At 54.6% G+C, this 12,670-nt stretch overlaps 1 protein-coding gene across 1 annotated transcript in view; it reads right to left on the bottom strand.

Moving 5' to 3' along the window:
* The window catches only part of LRRC75A (leucine rich repeat containing 75A), a 36,567-nt gene that overhangs the window by 10,761 nt on the left and 13,136 nt on the right, over positions 1-12,670 (bottom strand). The window contains exon 2 of the mRNA XM_082441088.1: positions 1,072-1,200. Within this exon, the coding sequence (XP_082297214.1) occupies positions 1,072-1,200 (129 nt within the window). The remainder of the gene's footprint in view (positions 1-1,071; positions 1,201-12,670) is intronic.

Here is a 12,670-nt window from a genome sequence, read left to right as displayed (position 1 = left end):
AGAAGGCCCTAGACAAAGCCCCAGATGGAGGTGCCACCCCAGAGCAAGGTTCCAGCCCCTGGGCGCCTGGGCCAGGTGTGGGGTGGGCTTGGGAACCGCCTCTCGCCCCGATCCTAGGTCCTGCTCTGAAGTGGAGGCCGCCCCAGGCACTCCTCCATCCTGCTCTGGCTTCCTGCCCCTTCCTTCCTGCTGCAAGGAAGTGCATCTCTTGGAAGCTGCTGGGAATTGAGGGATGGGAGAGAAGAAACCAAAACAGAGAGAAAAGCCCAAGTGTGGAGCTGCCCTGCCCTGGCTCTCCTGTCCCTGCCTGGGTCCCAGCCTGGACTGTGGAGCCAGCGGGAAGAGGGGCAGATCGCCCAGACCCAGAGGGGCTGGGCAGCGCCCGCGGAGCCTGGAGAGCCTCGGAGCCAGGCAGGAAGTGGACAGGAGTGAAGTGGGTGGGTGTCAGATGACACTCGGCCTCAGAGAGGAGGATAAGTGGGCGTAGTGGGGACTGCGGCAAACAGAGCGGCATGTAGGGCCACGGCTACATTTGCTCACACAGCGCCTTTGTGCAAAGAAGACAAAGCCCATCTCTAGGTGGACACAGTCTTGCACCGTGCCCCCGGCTGGTGGGCAGAGAGAGGGCTGGACCAAGCTGTCTCCTGCCTCCCCGACCCCTGCCACCTCTGTGTACACATCTTTGTGCAGGGTACAGCCTACACAACCGTACCTGGCGGCTCTGGCCCCATGTGACAGGGGTGGCTACTCAGCTCCAGGCCTGTAGAAATGAGGAGCTTCCCATTTTTCAAGGGCAGCTAATATGGGGATTGTGTGAAATACTCTGAGGTTTACATGTTGGCAACGAATCCAGATTTACTGCAGCCCGTGGGTCAGACAAGGCCAGTGCCGATGGTGCTGTAGGCAGCCTCCACCGTGGATGCTGGGCCTCAGGGCAGGGTGGGCACCTCAGGTGCTGCACGAGGGGCCCAGGCAGCGCTGACCAGCCCCCCTCGGGCACCGGGCTGCTGCGCCCAGGAAGCTCCCCCCTTACACCCCGGAGCTCGCTGGCTCAGACCACGGCCACCCTACCGGCTTGGGACAGTGGATGTAGCGTGCCAGGCTGATGATGAGGTCGTGTGTGATGGGGTCCACCAGGTTCCTGAAGCTGGCGTAGCGGTACAGGACGTCATCCAGCGAGGTCGACTCCATGCCTAGGTCCTGCAAGAGGGAAGGAGGCCCAGAGGTCAGCGAGGCCCCACCCTACCCTGGAGCCCCGCCCAACATGCCCAGAGTACCCCCTGGCCAGAGAGGAGACCCCTCCAAAGAGGCTTCCCATCCCACACGGAAGCATTTACAGAAATTCCCCCGGGGGCCAGACAAGCCCCTGCAGAGACGGCCCTCCCCAGATAGCCCCCCAGCCTTTGCCTCTCCAGTTCCCCCGAGGATGAAGCCAAGGGTGGTGGACCACAGCGCTGGTTGCTGCTTCTCCACCTGGGACGAAACTTGGAAACGGTGTGATAGTAAAACTCCCGTGCTTTGTGACAGGACCACGTATTGATATTTATTTGCTTTCTTTTTGCTTCTGAGGTCATTTTTACTGCTCCTTCTGTGAAGGACCCCACCTTGGTGTTCCTTTGCCTTGGGGGGGGTGGGTCTCTGGGTTGTGGGGTTGAAAGGAGAAGCTGGCAGGCACCCAGAAGAAAACCCCACCAGCCCTCCCCCTAAGAAAGGGTGTCAAGTGAGGTCCTCGTAACAGAAGGGGCGGGAGCACAGAGGCAAGGGGCACGGAGTGGGCAGGGGCCATGGCAGAATCCTCTGGGACAGAGGCTCCCCAAGCCTGGGGAGAGACAAGGGCTGGGAGCATCTGCAGAGACCCTTGTCTGCCATCAAGAGACCCCACGGGCTTGGCCAAGAGCAGCGACCAGTCTGGGTCCTAATCCCCAGGGCCTCGCTCCAAATGTTCTGGACTGTACAAGACCCGAAGATTCTTGTCCAACCCCAGGAAAGGGGCAGGCCCCCCAGACACGACTAAGCTTGAATTTCCCACCAGTCAAGCTGGCGGGGGCTTGAAACAGGGTTAATTGCTTTAGAGAAGTAAAGGAAGACGGTTTTCTACCCCAGGGTGCTGCACTAAACTTTGTGCCCTCTGTCTGGGGAAGAGCTTGGGTATGGCTTCTGACTCTTCTCAAACCGCCTCCCCAGTTTCTGTTGTCCTCGGCGGGAGCTGTGGGTCCCTCCTAGCTTGGGGCCTTGCACAGAGCAGAGAGGAACAAGGACATTCCGATCTGAGGACTGCCCCACCCTAGGTCCCCTGGGCCCCCAAGCCGTACGTGGAGCTGCCCCATCACCGCCCAGAGAAGGAAGGCTCCCAGCCCGGGTTGCCATGGTCCAGCGACCTGCAGACAGGAATGTGTGGTGATACGTGAGTCCCAGCTGGGGTTTGCTCCCTTGTCATTTCGGTGAGTTATCCTGAACTTTTCTAAATACCTTCCCCATGTGATTCTTAGAAATCCCTGAAAGCGAGTAGGCTGGGTATCGTTATTCCCAATTTACAGATGAAGAAGCTAAGGTTCAGAGCAGCTGACTTTTTTTTTAACCGTCAGAATTTCAGGAATGGAATGTACGACTGGTGACTACAGTTAGCACAGCTGTGTGGTATATTTGAGAGTTGTGAGGAGAGTAGATTCTAAAAATTCTCATCACAAGGAAGAAAACATGTTTTCAAACTATATGAGGTGATGAATGTTAACTTATTGTGGTAATTATTTTGCAATATTTGTAAGTCAAGTAATTATGCTATACACCTTAAACTTAGTGCCAAGTCAATTATATCTCAGTAACGCAGAAAGAAAAATAAATTGCATGCAATAAAGATGTTAACAAAAAAAAAGAATTTGAGGAATGGTAGGGGTGGGCTTCCACGTGGGCCTGGGGCCTGTCTTGGGAGGATCTGCCTTGTCTGCCCCTGGGGTGAGCTGGGCAGCAAGCAGGCTGGAGGGCGGGGACGCTGCCCTGTGGTTTGGCCGCTGACATTTCTAAGAGCAAAGAAAGAAAGGGCTTTGCTGGGGTACCTGGCGGGGCCGTGCTCTCTGCCCCATGGGGACCCTCGCGAGCCCAGGTCCTAGCAGGGTCCCCCCCACCCCCCGCAATGGTTCCGGGAGCTCTGCCCCCACCTCCCTGTTGGAAGAAATGGGTCTCGAGTGCCATCGAGGACACAACAGGCCAGCCTTGGGCTGTTTCTGTTCAGCAGGAATGAGCCTCAGAGGCAGTGGCCGTGCCCGGCGCCAGGTTCTCTGGCTGCGGAGATAATTGACACGGTCTGGCGTGGACGCGGTGAGGGAGGCGCCGGATCAGGGTGCGGACAGGCCCCATCCTGCCGTGGACCCGTCCCCACCCTGCTTGTCTAGCCCCTCAGCCTCCCGGGAGGCGTCGGGGCAAGCTACCTGTGTCACTGCGTCTCAGCCTCCTCGTATGTAAAATGGGGACGGTGACCCCGCGTCACAGGTGCGCGAGGGACATAAACCTAGTAACACAAGGTAACGCCTCCGCAGGGAAGAGAATCACCAGCTGAGCTCCCCTCCCCCTTCGGTGCCCCCCCCAACCCCCGCCACGTGCAGAGGTTCTTAGCCTCTTTTTGGATACCAGGCCCATTTGAGAACGTGACAAAAGCCATGCCCTCTCTGTCTAGAAAAGCCCGGGAGCCGGGGCAGGACAGGGAGCCTGGCGCAGTCCACGCCAGCCTCACGGTCAGCAGGGCGTGCCGGGGCCGTGGGGATGCTAATTGTCACCAAGCAAAGTGCAAACTCCGGCGCCGCCCTCTGTGTGGCAGGAGAGGCTGGGAATACAGGAAGCGGAATTCAGGCTGTCAATTCGTGGACGAGAGACCTCTTCCCCCTTGGGGTCTGTTTCCCCATCTGTGAAATGGGCAAACGGACCACACTCGTAGTTACTGAGCCGTGTCCCAAGACCCTGGGGCTGATGACGACAGGAGAGAGGCCAGAAGAGTCAGCAAGGCTTTGGGCCCAGCTCTTCGCAGAACAGCTCTCTGGCTGCCCTTCGGGGTTTTTGTTTGTTTGTTTTTGTTTTTTAAAGTAGTTCTGTTGCCAGAGAAGTTTGAAACCCCCAGACTGGATGGCTGCTTGGGTTTCTTGGGTTCCTACCAGCCCTGCCCCATCTTCCCACTCCCCTCCTTTCCAGGCCAGTAGAGGCCATCCCATCCTGGAGGGACCAAGAAAACCCTAGCTGCTAACCCAGGACGCTGGGGCAGGTGTGGGGATGTAAACTGCCCTTCCCCAGCCCCCCGCCCCCCTGCCACGGCCCGCCCTGCATGTCCCACCCTCCCTGTCACTCTGGGCGCACAGCCTGCTGACAGTGGGTCCCTCTCTCCATGCTGCTGCTGTTGTCTGGGGTCATGGAATTGTGGCTGGGGAGGGGGCAGAGGGTGGGAGGAAGGGAGGGGGTAGGGAGGCGGTCTCCCCAGGAAGGCAGATGTGGCTCTGCTCCCGTGCTCTGGGTAAGTTACGTGTGAGTCATGGCCACCGCCCACCCTGTGAATTCCAGCTGGGGTGGGGCTCCCGGAGGTCCCAGGGCTCCGGGTTACAAGAAGCTGCAACAGGGAGACCCAGATGGGGGCCTGACAGACGCTGCTGCACTTTTATCGCTTTATTCCTTTACTTCGACCCCACCTAGGCCCCCGGAATGCTTGTGCGGCTTTCAGACACCTCACATGTCCTGAGGGCCTCGGGCCACGTCTGGCGTCCTTGGTGTCCTCTCCGTGTCACCCACACTGGGGACAAATGTGTCATGACTGCACTGACAGTGCTACCGGCCCTGCCCACCAGGGACCTCAATGCTCCGCTCTGCCCTGGCTGCCTGTCGGGGTGCGGGAATGAGGGGGGCGGAAGAACCAAATCCACGTGCGGCCCCTCCAGGCTGCCCCGGGCGACTGCTTTGGCCTTGGAGGGCCTGGCCTGCCTTGCAAATACCAGGCACTGAGGAGACTCCTAGCTTCCTCATTACGAATCTAAATGGTACCATCTCTAGGACCTGTGCGTGTGGATGGTTCCCGATCAGAAAACCTGCGAACATCAGCGCTTGAGTCGCTGCTTTGGGCAGCTTGGCACGGACAGTGTCACTGGCCTGCGACCAAGGGGGTGAACAGCAAGCACATGTCCCCTCGAAGAAGTGGGGCTCCCACATTACTGAAGCTGGAAGAACCAGGTTTGGGGACTCACTCCAGTGGGAAGAGTGAGGGGTACGGCTTTCCAAAAAGCGAGCAGAGATTCACAGTATTTCTCAAAGTGTGAAGAGGGTCCTCAAGACCCTTTCAGGGCCTCTGTGAGGGCCTCTTTTCCAATGACACCGCAGCATGATGCTACATTTTCTTTGTAGACTTCAACCAGAACAACCTACTGCAAGACAGCGAATGCAGAAGCAGTGGGTGTGAGAATCCAGCTGTCTTCTGCTAAGCCAGCCACACACGAAAGGGAGTCACAAAACTATGAAACAATGCCGCTCTTCTCACTATACTTTTTCTTTTGGAAAATACAGTTATTTTCACAAAAATTTCTTTCACATTGCAAGCTTGTTAACTTTAAATGGATGAATAAATAAATCTTTAAAATATTTTTGTTTTGATTTCTTATACAGCAGATAGCATTTATAAGATATGACCCACATAGCGAAAACCTCTTTGAGGTCCTCAATAATTTAGAGTATAAAGGTTCCTCAAAAAATGAAAAACAGAACTACCATACAATCCAGCAATCCCACTTCTGGGTATATATCCAAAGGAAATGAAAACGTACTATCAAAGAGATATCTCCACTCCCATGTTCACTGCAGCGTTATTAACAACAGCCAAGACACGGCAACAACCTAAGTGCCCATCAACCTATGACTGGATATAGCGGTTGTGGTCTATATACACAATGGAATACTCTTCAGCCGCAAGAAAGAAGGAAATCCTGCCATTTGCAACAACGTGGATAGACCTTGAGGACATTATGCTCAGTGAGATAAGTCAGAGAAAGACAAATACTGTACTGTGTTTCACTTACATGTGGAACCTAAGAAGAACGGAACTCTGAAAAACAGAGTGGATTGGGGCTGGGGGGCAGGGGAATGGGAGATGGTGTTTAAAGGTACATACTTGCAACTAGAAGAAAAATAAGTCCTGGAGACTAATACACAGTACAACTATGAAAGACAACAAAACTTTTGTTACCAACACTAGAAGAAATGATATTTATGTGACAAGACAGAGGTGTTGGCTAACGCTACAATGGCAACCGTATTGCAATATAAATGTATCAAGTCAATACATTGTGGGCCTTAAACAATGTTATAGGTCAATTATACCTCAATTTAAAAGAGTTAAAAAAGTATAAAGAGGGCTCTTGGACTTCCCCGGTGGTCCAGTGGTTAAGACTCCGCGCTTCCACTCAAGGGGGCGCGGGTTTGATCCCTGGTTGGGGAAGTTCCGCACGCCGCGCAGCATGGCCAAAAACAAAAACAAAACCAAAAACAATTAAATTAGAAAAAATAAAGAGGGCTCTTGATGCCGAAAACAGCTGGAGAACCGCAGGGCTAGAAGCATGGGGTACCGTGGGAGAAAGGGGCTAAGCCGAGCCCGGCTAGGAGCCAGGGAGCCCCTGGGGAGGGGCTCCCATCACTCCGACCCTCAGCGAGGCTCCCTGTTGATGCGGGTGTAGTTTTGGTGGTGGAGCGGGGCGGGGGGCCTGGGAGAGGAAGCTCGGCCCGTGCCCACAGCTCGTGGCTGGTGTTTGGGAGCAGGAACAATATCAATGCCAGGGGCTGGCCTGAGCCAGTGAGCTGGCACCGTGGGGACCCGCCCAGGGGCTGGCCCCGAGCCAGTGAGCTGGCACCGTGGGGACCCAGGGCAGCTGCAGAGGGGGCAACCCAGGACCTCGGCAGCGCTTGGGGTGGAGGGTCAGCGGGGAATTTTGACACTTGCCTGACTGCCAGCCTCTCCCCTTCTTGGCCTTTGTGGGTATAAACAGAGATTTTAGATCCAGGTCACTGCTCTTACTGTTTTAGTTTGTGGGTTTTTTTTTTTTTTTTAATTGTTAAAGGTACTCTATCGATGATAAAATTTGGCCGTTTGCATTCAGTTTGAACACAGATTTGCAAGTCTTTGGGACTGAGCTAGCGTTCAGGGCCACTGCTCAGCCCTTCCCTGGAGCTGCTCCCATACCTGCACCTCATGCCTTCGCTGCCGGAGAACGTCATCCAGAATGAATACACGGGTGGTTATTTTCTGAGCTCTAGCCTACCTGAAAAATCCTTTATGTTAACGTCGCACCTGAAGGCAACCTGGCTAGAGAGAAACTAACCTACAAAACGCGGTAGCCCCCTGGTACTCAGCATGGCAGGCGACTCTGAGGCAGCCTGATTTTTGCGTCTTTAGCTGCTTTTTCTGCCCTGATGTCCATGGGATTGTCTTTGCCAATAGCCTCTAGCTGCCTCTCCTGGATGGTCCCAGCACACGGTCCCCTTCCCAGGAACATCAGTTCAACATACAGTGTAGCCCAAAAAGCAGCTGATGTCTTTACAACAATCTCACAAGGTCACCAGAAGGGCACCCTCGTGACACCCCACCAAAACTCCTAACATCCCTTCCTTGTATCTCCCCCAAGACCCCACCTATCCCTCAATCGCTCATCTCCACTCTGCAAACCCTCTCAGCACCCAGCCCTTCCCTTCCTAATACAAATCAAATCAACTTCTCTGGCTCATCCAGTTCTTAGATCAAACCACCGCCAGCCCCGCTCCAACCAGAAGATGCCAGTGTTGATGAGGATGGACACACGACTGGAGCTCCCGTGCACTGCTGGCAGGAATGTGAAGGGGTGCAGCCACCGTGGAGAACACTACGGCGATCCCTCAAAAAATTAAAAACAGAGTCACCACATGACCCAGCGACTCCACTTCCGGGTACATACGCCAGAGAACTGAAAGCAGGGACTCAGACAGATCCTTCTACGCCTATGTTCATAGCAGCATTATTCACAGTGGTCAAAAGGTGGAAACAACCCAAGTGTCCATCAACTTCTACAGACGCATGGATAAACAAAGTGTGGTGTATGTCTACAATGGAGTAAGAAGGAATGAGATCTGACATGTGCTACACTGTGGATGATCCTTGAGGACATTACGCTGAGAGAAATCAGTCACAAAAGGATGATTCCACGCATATGAGGTACCCAGAGAAGTCAACTTCATAGACACAGAGTAGAACGGCGGGTGCCAGGGGCTTTGGGGGAGAGAGGCTGGGGAGTTGTTGTTTCATGGGGACAGAGTTTCAGTTTTGCAAGATGAAAAGAGTTCTGAGGATGATGGTGGTGACGGTTGCAAAACAATGTGAATGTGCTTAACGATACTGAAGTGTAGAAATAGTTAATTTAAGATGGTAAATTTTATGTGATGTGCATTTTGCAACAATTTAAATTTAAAAAAAGGTCCTGCGACCCAGGCAGGCAAAAACAGACACCTTCCTGAGATACGAGGGATCACATGTTTCTGGCCATTGTTTTTCTGCCTGCCACACCTGGTTATTACAGTTTTTTACCACTGTGTGTCTAGTTGTGGGTGTTTTCTTTGAATTTACCTTCAGTGCTGGGGTCATTCCCTCTACAAACACGGACCTTTTTATAGCCTGTCTCCTCATCGGGAGAGCTGATGCTGGCTCCGAGCGCCTTCGGAGCTGACCTCTTCTCGTGTTCACCCCGTAACACACGCCCGTGACGGGCCGGGTTTGCTTTCTGCCACTGACCTCGTGTCCGGCACCGTCAGCCCCACCCCCACTGCTTCCAGCCAGGACTGTGTGTTGGCCAGTGTTTCGAATCCTTGCAATTCTTATTTTGCTCATTAATCTCCCTTTTCATCTCACCCTCTGTTTTTTTCCATCTCTTTTTTGCCTCTTTTCGGGGCATTTTGTTCTTGCCCCACAAAGTTCATTTCCCCCGGATCCTGCCGTAGATCATTCCAGACTCGGGGTCCAGCCTCCACAGTATTCATCTGACGCACAGGGTTATTTTCCCCACTTGCTCACCCCTGAAGGAGGGGCGATCTAGTGAGATCCCCATCCACCATCTGTCTAGTTTGATGTTGTGATTTATAATAAGAAATAGATAGTTGGTCTTTGTCCTCTTTCTGGCACAGAGCTCCTAAAACCTGCGGAATCTCCTAACTGATGAGAGAGACAAAGGTGTCTTTCGTTATGAGATGACTTTTTTAATGACTTTATTTTTGTTAATGAGGTGACTTTTGGAAGGCCCCTTGGTCACCTGAGGATGGGGCCAGGGGAACCAACCATGTCATTAGAGGTTGGAACTTTCAGTCCCGTCTCTGACCTCAGGGAGGGGACAGGGGATGAAGAGAATCAGTCACCAATGGCCAACGAGGTAATCAGTCGAGCCTATGTGATGAAATCTCCAGAAACTCTCCAAAGTGCGGGGTTTGGAGAGCTTCTGGGTCGGTGAGCACGGGGAGGTGTGGAGAGTGGACACCTGGAGGGCATGGAAGCTCCGTGTCCTTCCCCACACTTGGCCCTGTGTCTCTCTCCCATCTGGCTGTTCCTGAGTTACATCTTTTTTTTTTTTTTAATTTATTATTTATTTTTGGCTGTGTTGGGTCTTGGTTGCTGCACACGGGCTTTCTCTAGTTGCGGCGAGCAGGGGCTACTCTTCGTTGTGGTGCACGGGCTTCTCATTGCGGTGGCTTCTCTTATTGCAGAGCACAGGCTCTAGGCTCACGCGGGCTTCAGTAGTTGCAGCACGCAGGCTTCAGTAGTTGCGGCACGCGGGCTCAGTAGTTGTGGCGCACGGGCTTAGTTGCTCTGCAGCATGTGGGATCTTCCTGGACCAGGGCCCGAACCCATGTCCCCTGCATTGGCAGGTGGATTCTTAACCACTGTGCCACCAGGGAAGTCCCGAGTTACATCCTTTTATAATAAACTAGTGAGTAAAATGTTTTCCTGAGTTCTGTGAGCCACTCTAGCAAATTAATCCAACCCAAGGAGAGGGTCGTGAGAACCTCCAACCTATAGCTGATTGGTCAGAAGCATGGGTAACAACCTGGACTTGTGATTAGAGTCTGAAGTGGGGGGCTGCCTTGTGGGATCCCCTTAACCTGTGGGATCGGACACCATCTCTGGGTAGAGAGCATGAGAATCGAGTTGAATTGTAGGACACCCAGCTCGTGTCGAGTAACTGCTTGTTGGTGTGAAAACCACACCCGTACGTTGGAATTTTAACCAGAATCTTGACCTTGTCCCACGGCTGCCTCCCTGGATAAGAGCTGGGTCCACCTCTCAGGTTCTGGTTTGTAAGCAGCCCAGCCTGGGGACCACACCCTGGACACGGAGCTAATGTGACTCTGACCTTGGGAAGGGACATCTCTGCCCACCTCCACAGCCTGGGCCGCCAAAACTCCAAAGACGGAGTCTGTGGAAACCCACAGTGGTGTCCATATCCCAGGACTTCCCACCCCTGGCTGAGCCCACGGGCCACGCTGGACTGCCAGCGGCCACAGCTCACGGGTTTCCCTCTCTCCCGCCTGCCCCGTGGAGGTGGCGTCTGAGGGTGGCTTTCTCCAAATACACGCAGAGATGCCTGGGGAGGGTGCAGCGAGGGGAGCGCTCAACAGTACTGTTTCTGCCCCCAAATCACTGCCCGCGTGGGAAAGGGGCAGCTGCCTGACCTCCTCCGACTGGGGAGAAGGGGGCTTCCCCTTCCTCTGGGAGGCCTCAGCTTCCGGGGAGAGCCGGGGCAGCTCCGTCTGTCTCAGAGCTGGAAGGGGTTCCTCCCAGGCCGCCCACCTTTCTTGGCTTTCAGGAGTTTTCCTCTGTTTTTGGTGTGTCTCCGCAAGTATTTTAGGCGGAAGCCGCTCAGGAGGCTGCCACGCACTCGCTATTTTAAACCACAAGCACCCTCCTGCCTTTTAAGTTCCAGGTTTTAGGCCTGTTCCCAGGAGGAAGGCCCTGCAGGAAACGAGCTTGTGTCTGTCTCTCTCCTCCAGGCATGAAGCTACGGCTCCTGCGACCGAGCCCGGGGAAGGCGCAGGCAGCAGGCTCCGCGTATTAACCAGACAAGGGAGACAGCTGCCAGCTGCACTGAAGCCACCGGAGCCCGCGAGTGCGGGGCGATAACGAGGCAGTGATCGGACGCGGTCCTCCTCCGGAACATCAGAGGCCGCTCTTCCGGGGGAGGGACACAGTCTGGAGTACCGGCCTGCCTGGGCGACCGATCTCCGTGTCCCCTCCCCCCTGACATTCTGGCTGCCTCGGGGATTCCCAGGGGCGGACGGGAACTGCCAGGTGCTGTCGGGGAAATGCAGCCCCAGGAAGCCGCCAGGGGGAGAAGCCAGAGGAGCTCGGCGTGAATGAAGACGACGGCCTCTAAGGAAGGTGGGCAGAGTCTTAAAAATGCCACCGGGGACTCCCCTGGTGGCGCAGTGGTTAAGAATCCATCTGCCAATGCAGGGGACACGGGTTTGAGCCCTGGTTCAGGAAGATCCCACACGCCACGTTGCAACTAAGCCCGCGAGCCACAACTACTGAGCCCACGTGCCACAACTACTGAAGCCCGTGTGCCTAGAGGCCGTGCTCCACAATGAGAAGCCACCGCAATGAAAAGCCCGTGCACGGCAACGAAGAGTAGCCCCCGCTCGCCGCAACCAGAGAAAGCCCGCGCGCAGCGACCAAGACCCAACACAACCAAAAATAAATAAATTAAAAAAAAAAAAAAAAGTGCCACCGGGGATGGAGGGGACACCTGGGGCAAGGCATACACCACGTGTGAGAAACAGAAACGGAGGCACCGGGCTAAATGGCAGCGCCCAAAAGACAACTCCACATCCCTAGTCCCCAGAACGTGTGAATTTATCTCATTTGGAAAAAGCGTCTTTGCAGATTAAGTCAAGGATCTCAAGATGAGATCATCTTGGGTTACCCAGTTGGGCCCTAAACCCAACGACAGGTGTCCTCACAAGAGACAGACACAGAGAAGAAGGGGATGGGAAGATGGATGCAGCCAGAGCCACCAGCAGCTGAAGCGGCAAAGAGTGAAATCTCCCGACAGCCTCTCAAGGGAGTGTGGCCTGCCAACACGTTGATTTGAGGCTTCTGGTCTCCAGAGCAGTGAGAGAAGAAGTTTCTGTTGTTCTAAGCCACCAAAACAGTGGTCGTCTGTGACAGCAGCCCTAGGAAACTAATACACCGGATGGAAACAGCGTTAGCATTTTCCCCAGGGGATGCACCAAGGCGAAAAGGTTAGGGCAAGTGGGCGGGGACCCCTTTCCCCCTCTGGCCTGTGCTGACCTCAACCAGGAGCACAGCTGTGGGCAACTGGGACCGTTACTGGCAGAAACCTCCTTGCTGCTTCCACCAGCCTGGGGTCCTCTCTGCATGCGTGTACCCCCGACACACTCTCCTTTGCTGTCTGCTCCCAGAGGTGGGACTGGGCTAGTCAGAGATGCCCCCTGTAGGGAATTCCCTGGCGCTCCAGCGGTTAGGACTCCGTGCTTTCACTCCCGAGGGCCCGGGCTTCGATCCCTGGACAGGGTTAACTGAGACCCCGCAAGCCGGGTGGCACAGCCGAAAAAAAAAAAGAAATGCTCCCTATAGGACCACGTCCCCTAAGATGGTTTCCAGCCCAACGTGAGAAAG

The sequence above is a fragment of the Balaenoptera physalus genome, assembly GCF_965194825.1.
Source record: "Balaenoptera physalus genome assembly, chromosome: 20".
NCBI classification, from domain to species: domain Eukaryota; kingdom Metazoa; phylum Chordata; class Mammalia; order Artiodactyla; family Balaenopteridae; genus Balaenoptera; species Balaenoptera physalus.
The sequence above is the reverse complement of the archived record's forward strand: the minus strand, read 5'-3'. Positions and strand labels throughout refer to the sequence as shown.